This window comes from Vulpes lagopus, chromosome 1, assembly GCF_018345385.1.
Source record: "Vulpes lagopus strain Blue_001 chromosome 1, ASM1834538v1, whole genome shotgun sequence".
In the NCBI taxonomy this organism is placed as follows: Eukaryota; Metazoa; Chordata; class Mammalia; order Carnivora; family Canidae; genus Vulpes; species Vulpes lagopus.
The window spans coordinates 61,524,803-61,537,201 of record NC_054824.1 but is presented as its reverse complement, the minus strand read 5'-3'; the positions used below and the strand labels follow the sequence as shown (position 1 = coordinate 61,537,201).

At 52.5% G+C, this 12,399-nt stretch overlaps 1 protein-coding gene across 1 annotated transcript in view; it reads left to right on the top strand.

Moving 5' to 3' along the window:
• The first annotated feature begins 1,090 nt into the window (after positions 1-1,090).
• Positions 1,091-12,399, top strand: part of PTK7 (protein tyrosine kinase 7 (inactive)) — a 62,656-nt gene continuing 51,347 nt past the window's right edge. The window contains exon 1 of the mRNA XM_041772643.1: positions 1,091-1,402. Within this exon, the coding sequence (XP_041628577.1) occupies positions 1,324-1,402 (79 nt within the window). The 5' untranslated portion in view covers positions 1,091-1,323. The remainder of the gene's footprint in view (positions 1,403-12,399) is intronic.

Below are 12,399 nucleotides of genomic sequence, written 5' to 3'. Positions count from 1 at the left end.
CTTGTTTGTATCCTCTGCAGCAGAGCCTGCAGGAAGGCATCTGGGGGATGGGGGAGGAGGCCCACAACCCAAGGAGAAGGTGCTATGGACTGGGTTGTCAGGGACATGTGGTGGCCATGTGGCAGGACCCTGGAGTCCTGGCGCCACTGCTCCCGGCCTGTGAGGCCCTCTGTGGCTGCCCCTCCTCCTCCCAGCTGCTTGGGGGAAGGGAGGTCTAAGCAAGCCTGGGGGGCCCTCCTGAGCCAGAGGGGGATGAGGCACTCACTATCCATCCCGCGGCCTGAGCAGCAGCTGGGGCCCATCTTCTAAAGCTTGACTCCTCCTGACCCGCCTCCTACACCCCTTGCTGCTTTCACAACAAAGAAAGAATGTGGGGGTGGTGGCGCTGGGGGTGGGGGGTGCCTGGAACAAGGGCTGCGCTGGGCCTCCCCACAGCTGGAGACTTGGCCATGCCCTGCAGCCCAGACTGCCTGGAGATGGACTTGGGATAAATTTGTCAGTTTGATAGCCTTCCGCGAGGCATTCAGAGCCCAGTCTGTTTCTACCTTTGGGTTCTGATTGGTCCAGAGCCAAGCTAGACCCCAGCCATGCACTGGTCCCCGACTCCTCCACGCTGTATCTCTCCTGGGGTTCCACAGTATGTCCAGGTTACCTTGCTTGACATCAAGGACACCCTTCTGTTCTAGGTCTCCCTCAGGATTTTAGGTTGTTGAGAAGTGAGCTAGAGCCCACCTTTTCTCCTTCCTACCCAGAGAATTTGGGGGAACTGTTGGTCAGAGCCCCCAGGAAGGCCCAGAATTGACCATCCTCCCCAGGGGCCACGAAAGTCACTTTGGTTTCCCGAGTCCCTGCAGAGTAGGCAGTGGGCACAGCCTCCCCTCCCCTCCGTCGCTTAGGTCCCCGGCACTCTCCAGGGCCTCCCTCCCCCTGTCCCCTCTCCACCTCCAGACCCCTCCCGCTACTGCGAGCTCCGCCCCGCCACGACGGGGAGGGGGCGTCGAAGGGGCGGGGCGCCGCGCGGCGACCGGCGGGGAGGGGGCGTCGCGGGGCGGGGCGGGGCCTGGCGGCGGCGGCGGCGGCGGCGGCGGCGGCGGCGGCACCGGCGACACTAGCGGCAGCGGCGCGCGAGGGCTCGGAGGTACGGGCGGCGCGCGGCTCCGGCTCGGGACGCCTCGGGCTCGGGCTCGGGCTCGGGCTCGGGCTCCGGCTGCAGCTGCTGCAGCAGCGCCCGCGCTCCGGCGCGCTCGGCCTCCCCGGCCCGCCGTGGAGCGCAGTTCGCGCGCCCGCCGTGCGCCCGCCGGTGCTCTCCCCGAGCCTTCCGCGATGGCAGCTGCGCCAGGAACCCCGAGCAGCCTCCGCCGGCTGCCCGTGCTCAGCGTCCTGCTGCTGCCGCTGCTGGGCGGTGAGTCGCGGCGAGCTGAGGAAGCGGGGCTGGGGAAGCGCGGGAGCCCCGCGGGCTAAGGGGGGCAGCGGGGAGGTGGCTTCGGGCGGCTGGGCCGGGCAGGACCCGGAGCGGAGGAGAGGCTGGCGCGGGCGCCAGGTCCCGGCGGCGGGGGTGGCGAAGCCCCCGCGGGTCCGCTCGGGCCCCGCTCCCTTCGCGCCTGCGAGGACGCTCTTCCAGCCGCCCCAGAGTTTTCCCGGCCTGAGCGGAGAGTTTGCTCGGGAACTGCCGGGAGTTGCTGGCCCCTGGGCCCCGGTAGGGAGTTTCTTTTCGGGAGGGAAACGACTACCTGCCTACTTAGGGGGGCGCGGCGAGGTGGTTGGCGGCGGGGCAGACGGAGTCCCCCAGTAGCCACCGCCTAGGTGAGGGGGGCCGGCCTGGTGCCGGATGCGGGACCGACCTGCGCCGCGCAGAGCGCGGAGCTTTGTTGCCTACGCCGGCCGGCCGCTCCCGGTTTCCCCCTTCCAAGTTCCCGGGCCGGCTGGGACCCTTGACGGCCCTGCTTGACGGCCCTGCTGAGCGGAAGGAGGAATTCGGGGCTGCCCCGTCTCCTCTAGCTCCTGGACCCGAGCCCTGAGCCCACTCCCAGCCGGGTCGAATCTGGGGAGCGGAGAGTCCGAGGCTGTCGTGGTGACTAATGTGTGAAGGCCGCTGCCAAAATCGGGCATGGCCGGCCTGCAAAGGTGCGGACGGGGTTTGTTCTGCTCCTTCCTGGATTTCCATCCTGTGTCTCCGCACAGAGGAAAGCAAAGCTCTCATTCTGCGGGCAGAAAAGCAAAAAGAGTTCATTCTACCCTTTCTTGGGAGGGTCTCAGCGTTTTGATGAGGGTGTGGCCTGTATCTTCGGGGCAGACTGGACCCGAACACCCCCACCCCCCACCCCCGCGCGCCTTTATTTCCTGGCTAGGTCACACCTGAGAGTCACCACTGAGGTATTGAAGTGCTTTACGGGAAGGCACCGAGCTACCTGCACACCACAAGCAGCCTGGACTGGAAAGATGCCCCCTGCCGAAAAACCCCACAACACACACTCAATCTTTGGTGATGAGGCTGGCAGCAGTCCTTTCCGGAGGAACTCTGCCCAGGACAACTGGTCCTAGCTTATCACTTTTCTCTTTCTTGGAAGAGTGGCCATAGGGCTGGTGGGGATAGAGAATTGTCTTTTCTGACATCTCCCTGGCTTGCCAGCTGTTGAGGGGGTTTTGGTGGTGATTGTATCAGCATCTCCCCCAGCCCTAGCTTAAAAGGAAAGGTAACCCACTCAAGATGAGAGGTAAGAACAAGCTCCTGGGATTCGTAGGAGGTGTTTCTGGAGCTGCCCTGTGTTCCTTTTGATGTGTAGGGTGGTTATTGCTCATGGCAGGACCCACATCTGCTCGCAGAGGAAGTATGGAAGTGTTTTTTGCAGCCAGGATCAGGGGCCCAGCTGTATGGATGAGCAGCCCCAGCTTACAGGCATCCTTGGTTGGTGGCTGTTTGGATTTGGGTGTGTGGGTCGTCTGATACGACTGTCTTCACTGCTGATGTTTAGAATTCTGGAGTCAAGGGGAGGTTCTGGTGGAGACTGGGTCCTTGTTCATTCAACAAATGCTAAATTCCTTCCTTGGGAAGACGACTCTGATGTTAATTGATGTTAATCCCAAGACGGGTGTTTAGTGGGGGGAGGTCTTGTAGGGGGAAGTTAGGGCAGGCTGAGGGCTTGGGGCTGGAGGTCTGCAATCTCCTATGGGGGTGGGGAGATGTCTTGTGCTCAACAAAGGAACATTTTAATGAGAGCCTTAAATCAGTTCCACCAAATGTGCCTTGGTGTGGAACCTGTCCATGTGCTGTAAACAATTTCAGCGGAGGCCGAGGAGCCTGCCATCTTCGTGAAATCCGGGGACTCAACCCACCCCCAGCCGTCATGACTTAAGGGAGGGCAACGATTTTTTTCATAGATTATACAGTAGATTTTTCCATTTCATTGTTTGTGTAATTAACTGGAGTTTTAGTGAGACCCTGCTGTTAATAAGGCCGGAGTGAGGGACCTAGGCTGGCTAGGTTTGTGGATTAGACCATTTTGAAGTTTGAGTAATTATGCTGTAAATGGCTGAGTAGCTTTCCAAACTTTGAGATCCCCATCGTGATAAATACGGTGGAGGGGGAGGAGAGGGCTTGACGTTGGAAATCTGGGATTCTTAACCCCAGCTGTTTGCACGGTCACTTGTGGTCACAACCCATTCCTGTTCCCATCCCCCCTTCTCTGGGTTCTTCCTTTCTGGCTCTTGTGTCTTTGGGGGAGATTGAGTTGTCACATTCGGAGCTGGGTTGTCCTGCAGATTCCTTGAAGCTCTGCAGCCTGTCATTCAGGCCTAGGAGTTGCCTTTGTCAGTGACGGGTTTCCTCAGTCATTGGGACGTACTGTGGGAGGGCAAGGGTAATCTTTGTACATCGCTTCCTGAAGGATCCAGTCACACTCCTGGCGTTCAGAGCAGGGCTGGGTGGTGGAGGGAGCTCAGGCCATGGAGACCTGAAGTATTTGGCCCAACAGCACCTCAGACTTGGACGGGCCTTGTGGCCCTGGGCAAATTTCTTGACCTCCCAGTTTGGCTCCTCTGTAAAGTAACTTACTTCCTGAAGTTGTGCAGAGGATTAAAGTAATGAAGTCTATAAAGGGCCCCTTTCTTGTTCTTCCCTCTCCTGGGGTATGCTTCCCACATACCTTTCCAGCCTCGCAGCAGTCACCCCCAACAGGAAACATTTTCCACCTACTAGAGCTTCCATTGCAACCCAACTAGTCAGTTTACCATCCCCTGAAACAGGTGTGGTTTCTTCCTTTCCTCTCTCTCTCTCTCTTCTCTCTTTTTTTAAAAAAGATTTTATTTATTCATGAGAGACACAGAGAGAGAGGCAGAGACATAGGCAGGGGAGAAGGAGGCTCCATGCAGGGAGCCCGATGTGGGACTCGATCCCGGGACTCCAGGATCACGCCCTGGGCCGAAGGTGGTGCTAAACCGCTGAGCCACCCAGGCTGCCCCCTTCCTTTCCTCTCTTGCCCAGCTCCACTTCCTCCCCAAAGCTGTCCTGGTCTCCTGCCAGAAAGATTCCTGTAGAACTTTTGGACTCTGTCATTCTTAGGACCTCTCCATATTTGAGTTTTGACTAAAGCGCTCTAAGAATTCATTATGGTATCATTTATAATGGGTCCTTCTCTAGGTTTATTAAAAGGGTGAATGAACCTTTTGGGTACAGGGCAGGGTACTCAAGGGCACAGGTAAGCATCCCCTTTGCCTCCTAGCTGTCGGGGGTCTTTTGTGCCCCTTCCAGCTTCTCTGGGTTTGGGCCACCTGTTGGTTCCTCCTTGCGTCTGCTCTACAATGACTGAATCAAGGGACCAGACCTTCCTTCCCTGTTTCTGGGCCGTCTGTTCTTTGTGGTGGTTTTCTTGAGTTGAATGTGGCAATGGGGCTTCTGGCTTTCTCCAAGGGTTCTGGGCACAGGCAACAACCTGTTCATAGAAGCTGACCTGCCTTGCAGGGACCACACTTCAAAAACTGAACTGTGTCGGGCCACTCAAAATAAGTTCCGCAGAGAGGTGGTTCACCATTCCTTGGGAGCCCAAATCAGAATCCCAATTGCATTTAGTAAACACCCCAGGTGACTGCACTGCACAGTTCCAGAAGTCCTGGTCTCCTATAGAAACCTGAGGTGCCAAGCTTTCAAATTAGGGGCCTTAGCTCTTAAATGGTATTTGAAGATTTACCTTAAATAACTTTTCATTCACATGAACACTCTTTGTTGCGATGTGTGCACATAAACATTGACTCACCAAAAAAACAAAAACAGAAACACCTCACTTTGGGTTGAATTTGATTTAAATTTTGTCAGGAAACTTGTCCATTAAACCTATAACTCCAGAAGGCGTGCAGCAGTAAGTGTGATGTCCAGCTCCTCTAGAAGCCTCAGATTTTCCTCGAGGAGCATACGCTCATTTTATAATGAAATTGGATTTGTTAGGGAGAAATTTGGTTGAAGGGTGACTTTTCAGGAATCTGTTTGATTCGTAAAGGGCGGCAACGTCTCTGCTGGGCTTCAGTGGTTGTAGTGTTAAAATCGTCAGAGGACTTCATATCTTGGAGCGAGGGGGTTTGTGTGTTTAAGCCAGTGGAGCTTCTGTGAGATTCATCTGGGATGGATGTTGGCCGGTTCAGACTCTGATATTGAGCCAAAAGCAGTTTGGGGCCAGGGATTCAGTCTTTGGTATTTTCCTGATGGAAGAAAGGGTCATTACACAGGGTCAGGTACCCTTGGTCTGTATCCCTCGGTCTCTCTCTGCTGTCCCTAACCTCAGTAGCATGTTTCTCTGCTGCTGTGCCCCTGGCTGTACCCTTGGCAGAGCCACATGGTGGGGTTACCTGCTCGGGGCCACGCTTGCCGGTGTTGGCTCTAACTTTGTCTTCTTTGAGCTGCCTCCCTGCCTGCCTGCCTGCCTGCCTCTCTGCCTCTTTCCTGGATTCATCCTCTGCCCCCAACCCCCAGCCCCCATCGCCTGGTCCTTTTGTCCCTGAAGCCGTGAAAGTTCTGCCATGGTGGCTTGGTGAGAGTCCTGTCTTGGGGTTCTCTGAGTTCACCGCTGAGTGCACATTTGGCCCTGCCGAGCCCCCTGGCACTTTGGTGGAGCTGGCACAGGAGTTGCTGCAGCTAATCAGTGGTTTGAGGAAGCCCTCTGTAGTATGTCACTTTTTCCATCCTCTTCTCTGCGTTTAGGCCATTTCCCTCCCAGTAATGCACAAGAAGCAGTGGGGCAGGGAGGAAGCTTTGTTGGAAGGGCTGACACACACAGGCGCCTTTTCCCTCTTGTGGATGAGGTTCGGGTCTCCAGAGTCCAGGGAATGAGTACACAAGTGGGTGGAACACAGTCTACCGGGTGACCTGCAGATCCCAGGCTCCTGCCAGAAACTTAGATTCTGATGAGCTAGGGTATGTATGCATTTGCTGTTTTAGGTGGGTATTTAATTTCTGAAAACTAGGTCCCAAATTGTGGTGTAGGGATTCTGAGTCACATGATAGGAAGATGTAGATTTGTGGTCTAGAGACCATCAGGTAATAGAGTGGAACCAGGGGATCCCTGGGTGGCTCAGCGGTTTGGCTCTGGCCTTTGGCCCAGGGTGTGATCCTAGAGTCCTGGGATCTAGTCCTGCATCGGGCTCCCTGCATGGAGCGTGCTTCTCCCTCTGCCTGTGTCTCTGTCTCTGTCTCTCTCTGTGTCTCTCATGAATAAATAAATAAAATCTTAAAAAAAAAAAAAAGAGTGGAAGGGCAGGTAACCAGAGGACCTATTTCAAATTTGAGTTGTCCGAGCCTGACTGCAGACTTGCCCATCAGAAGCATTGGGGAAGAAGCCAGAAAAGATATTTTGCTTTCTCATTTGTTAAATTCTGTTATATGTTTCGAATAGTCAATCCAGTCACAGTTCAATCCCAAACTCCATTTTAAAATTGTTTCCCAGGAAAAGTAAAATAAAACAAAATTGCTTCCCAGAAGATTCTTACCTACATTCAGGTCTGAGAACCACTGAATTGCTATAAGGGTTTTGTCATGTTAAACTGGAGCTGTGGGGGCACCTGAGTGGCTCAGTGATTGAGAGTCTGACTGCCTTTGGCTCAGGTCATGATCCCGGGATCCTGGAATCGAGTCCCGCATCAGGCTTTCCTCAGGGAGCCTGCTTCTCTCTCTGTCTATGCCTTTGTCTCTCCCTCTCTGTGTCTCTCATGAATAAATAAATAAAATCTTAAAAAAAAAAAAAAGGTGGAGTTGCAGTGATGAGAAAGGTTGGTGTTGATACTGAGGGGCTTAGGATGGGGTTAGTTCATAGTGTCTTTGAGGGTCTTCCATGGGTGAAGTGTCTCAGTTGGGGCAGGAGGCAGGAAGGAGACACACTGGAGAGATGTGAATCACATGAAGTGTGGTAAAAGACATGACTTGTAAAATGTTAAATAGAAGACATTCTAGAATATATAGGACCGTAAGTCCATGACGCAGGAGCAAATGAAGAGTGGAAGAGCTTCAGAGAAGAGAGAGAATTAAATTGCTAATAGACATAGGCTACAATGACCAATCAGAAGGGTAGAAAGGCATTGGACCAGGAGTCTGAATACTTGGCTGCTTCTTTTTTTTAAAGATTCTTTAATTGATTGATTGGTTGATTTGAGAGAGCACACAGAGTGGCTTGAAGGGCAAAGGGAAGGGAGAATCGAAGCAGGCTCCCCACTGAGCAGAGAGTGATGTGGGGCTTGATCCCAGGATCCCAGGATCCCAGGATCATGACCTGAGCGGAAGGCAGACTCAACTGACTGAGCCAATCAGGGCGCCCAACTTGGCTGGTTCTTGTCTAACTCACACATATCAGTGCATAATAAAGAAGGAGAAGTGACATCTGTGGTCCTATGACACCTGCTTTTCTGTATTCTGGTTCTGGCGCAATGGCTACCTTCCCCTGACCCTGAACTGGTTAATTAACCTTTCCAGCCTCAGTTTCCTCACCTGCAAAGTACAAGTGCCGCTGATTCCTCCCTTGCCCCCTCCAGGAAATTACAAGGTAGTGCTTCCACTGGAGGTGGTTGACCAGGTGGGCAATCCCTCTGGCCAGCATTCCTGTCTCTTTCCAGAGACTGCCCTGACCCTTTATCTCCTTTTAGGATGGCAGCCTTTCTTTCCAGTCCTCAGTTTCTAGAATGGTTTGCAAGGGCTCAACAGAGTTGCTCCAGACTGGCAGCTTTAGAAATGGTTTCCTCAGGCAGCCTGGGTGGCTCAGCGGTTTAGCACCGCCTTTGGCCCAGGGCGTGATCCTGGAGACCCAGGATCGAGTCCCACATTGGGCTCCCTGTATGGAGCCTGCTTCTCCCTCTGCCTGTGTCTCTGTCTCTCTCTGTCTCTCTCTCTCTCTGTCTCTCATGAATAAATAAATAAAATCTTAAAAAAAGAAATGGTTTCCTCATTTGAGAGTACAAATTTTCTTTTTTATTATTATTATTTATTTATTTATTCATGAGAGACAGAGAGAGAGGCAGAGACACAGGCAGAGGGAGAAGCAGGCTCCATGCAGGGAGCCGGACGTGGGACTCAATCCCTGGTCTCCAGGATCATGCCCTGGGCCAAAGGCGGTGCTAAACCGCTGAGCCACCCAGGCTGCCCGGGTCTCAGTTTCAACAGCAGCTTGAAGGTGTGGGCTCAGCCACCTTGCTTTTCCTGGTGGGAGCTCTTCTCCTGTCTTCACAGTGGATTCTCTCAGGGTGATCGGTGCTCGGTCGGCGCCGCTATCTCCCTGGGTGTGCCGATGTTCCTCTAGGGAGTGAGTAGTAAGCTGTGCTTCTTGCAGTCTGGGCTGACTTTTATAATACCCATGGGAAGGGCCTCTGTGATCATAGAATGGCTGTGGGGTTTCCCCAGTCGGTCACTCTGGTTAGCTTGTGTGAACTTCTTGCAATATTGTAGGGAGGTTCCCAAGGTGTGGTGTGGTCAGGGATGGAGGGCTCTCTCTGTGGGTTGTTAAGGAGGGCAGAGTGGGCACTAGCATGCACTGCCTCTCCCCTTGGAGACACACTGGCTCTTTTTTTTTGCCTCTTCTGGGGGTGCCTTTGGTGAGGCAGTGAGGAGAATGATGGCCTGTTTAGGGGATGGCTGAGGCGTCCCAGCAGCTTGCTCATAGAGTGCCTTTGTGCAAAGAAGAAATAGGCGCCTTTCCTCCTAGTGAATGCAACCCTGCATCAGGACACGGCAATGTTTCAGTGTTTATACCTTGGTTGGGTATCTTGAGCAGTGCACAACCTATACAGTCATATGTGACTATCTATTGGAATGAGTGGCTCTTTGCTTCTCAGCTGACAGGCCAGGATGATTTCAGTGACCTCTAGTCTAATACTGTGTTTTAGATGAGCCATTTACTCTATACTCTTCTCCTGACTCCTATGGTGGTGAGCTGGGGCACTGCTGCTCATCCCACAGTGTAGGAGAAGCCTGGGAGGCTGGGGCTCCAGGGCTGTACCCACTCCACAGTATATGTCTGTAGCTTCCTCTGTTTTGGGGCTCCTCCCCCCACCGGAGGATTTTACTGCCTTGCACATGCAGGCTTCTAAAGCCTTATGTAATAATTAATAAAGAAGGCTGGCTGAGTCTTCAGGGAAGAGGGACTGCTCAGAGTTTATTCTACATCTCATTAAGAAGTTCTGGGCTTGCCTCTCTCCCTGGGCACACTGGAGCCTCCAGTGGCCCCAGGTAAAGTGTGTAGGCTTTCCAGTTTGTATGTATGTATGAATGTATGTATGTATGTATGTATATATTTATAAAGATTTTATTTATTCACTTGAGAGAGAGAAAGCACGCAGAAGCGGGCATGGGAAAGACAGAGGGAGAGGGAGAAGCAGGCTCCCTGCTGAGCAGAGAGCCCAGAGTGGGGCTCAAACCCAGGACCCTGAGATAGTGACCTGAGCTGAAGGTAGATGCTTAACCAACTGAGCCACCCGGGTGCCCTGGCTTTCCTGCTTTAGAGGAAATCCTGCAGTAATAGTAGAATCTCTTCAGTAGCAAAGATTGGTTATGGTGGGCTCTTGTTCTGGACATACACCTCCAGGGTATGAGGGAGCCACTAAGAGGGAGACATGGGCCCTGCTCACACATTTGCCGCAGACTGCCCATGTGACATGGGGCAAGTCCCACATGCTGCTCAGGCCTCAACTTGAGGACTCAAGACCTTGGCAGGCCTTAAATGTGGTGACCTTTGGGGGCTGGCCCAGTATTGCCCTCCACATCTCACAGGCCCTTCTCCTCACCCGTGGTTTTGGAGAGAGGACTTTAAGGGCTGCGTTTTGTTCAGGAGTCTCTAGTGCGTGGGCACCGATGTGTTTAGACTCGATCAACTGGTGGTGTGGGTATGAGGCTTTAATTCCTTGGGTGCAAGGGGGAATGGAGAGGTTTGAGTAAATTCTGGAAAGGTTTGGGAGAGAATTCTTATGAAGGGGAAAAAAATTTGTGTGTGCGTGTGTGTGTTGTTTTTTTTTTTTTTAAGATTTTATTTGTTCATTTGAGAGAGCACTGGAACACACACACAAGCAGGGGGGAGGGGCAGAGGCACAGGGAGAAGCACACTCCTCGCTGTGTAGGGAGCCCCTTGTGGGGCTTGATCCCAGGACCCCCTCGATCCCAGGACCCCAGATTATGACCTGACCCAAAGGCAGACACTTAACTGAGCCATCCAGATGCCCCCTAAAAGAAGAGTTTTTGAGTAAAAGAAGGCAGAAATGTGGGATGCCTGCGTGGCTCAGTGGTTAAGCATCTGACTTTGGCTCAGAATGTGATCCTGGGGTCCTAGGATCAAATCCAGCATCGGGCTCTCTACCGGGAGCCTGCATCTTCCTCTGCCTATGTCTCTGCCTCTCTCTGTGTGTCTCTCATGAATAAATAAATAATTTTTTTTTTTTTAAAGGCAGAAATGAGGTTAGTCCTCAAGTACTAGGGGTGACTAGTGCTTTGGTGAGGAACACCTTTTCCTTTGCACAGAAGCAAGAACAACTGAAGGGAGGCTTCAGGCTGGGAGAAGGGGCTGGCTGCACTTTGGGAGAGCCTCCTCTGTACCCACTGTTGACAGAATGCTTTCACTCACACTGACAATTGATCCGATTAACATGGCTCAGAGGTAGGCTGGATAAAGATGGTTGGGTTTTAGGGGTGGGGGAGGGTAAAGGGATGGGAGGCCTTTGACAGCTAGAGACTCTGAGGTACAAAGTATGATCCACTGAGGACTTCGGAACTAGTAAGTAGGAGAGCCAATTCTGTGCTCTTCTGTGTCCCAGGGGCTATGGAGTGTTAACACACACATGCCTCAGAGTGGGGTGAATGTCAGGGAGTGGATTTGGCAGACAGGAGAACTGTCTGGGTGGCTTTAGGAGCAGCCCAGTTACAGTCAGAGGATAGAAGAGCGTTTGCTCTTTCTACACAAGGAGCGTATCTGTAAATTAAGCCTTTTTTAGGAGGGGCCTTTTGTGCCGTAGCATGCAGGATCGCCAATTTTTCTCTTTAAAAAAATTAGCTGTTGTTACAAAACAGCAAGGTTAGGGTTTTCAGTGGTCTTTTCAGAGGTTTGTGGACGTTTTAAAGTTTTTAGAGTTATGTTCAGACTGTGTGATCTAGAAGTCCAGAACACTGTGCCTGCACCCCCATGATTAGGGCTTTTCTCCTGAACTTCTGAGTTCTCCATCTCTTCCACCTGGTGCTTCTGGAAGGTCTAGGGCAGTTACAGGTCCTGGCTTGCCAGGTGTGCTGCCACATTCCAGGCTCATGTGCCTGCTGGGAGTTTACAGTGGGTGATACTGTGCTGGAGACCACGTAGGTGGTAATAGAGTCATCACTGCTATGGTTAATAGAGTTCTGCCGCTAACTGTTGTATGGATGGATGTGCCCACACTTGGTTGTATAGGCCCTGGCACACAATAGGGATGCAATGGGTTCCCTTCCATTTCTGATTTTGGAGGCAAGTCATTTATTCCTTTTTTTTTTTTTTTTTTTTAAGATTTTGTTTATTCGTGGGAGACACACAGAGAGAGGCAGAGACATAGGTAGAGGGAGAAGCAGGCTCCCTGGGGGGAGCCTGACCAGGGTTCATGACCTGAGCCCGAGCCAAAGGCAGATAGATGCTCAACCACTGAGCCATCCAGGTGCCCCAGGTCTTTTAATTCTCAAGAGATTTCAGAATTTCTTGGACAATGACCTCTGAAATCCTGGGAGATGTACTTTTTTTTTTTTTTTTTTGGTGCCAGGGATATCTCCTTTTAGCCGAGCTGTTAACTGCTCTTGGTAGTCCTGTTTCTGAAGCTCTCAGGTTCCGACGTGGGAACCTGTGTCCTATCGATGAAGGGGACAAAGTGATACTTCGGTGTTCTGATTCTGCTCATCAGTTAAAAACAAAACAAAACAAAGCCAAGAGA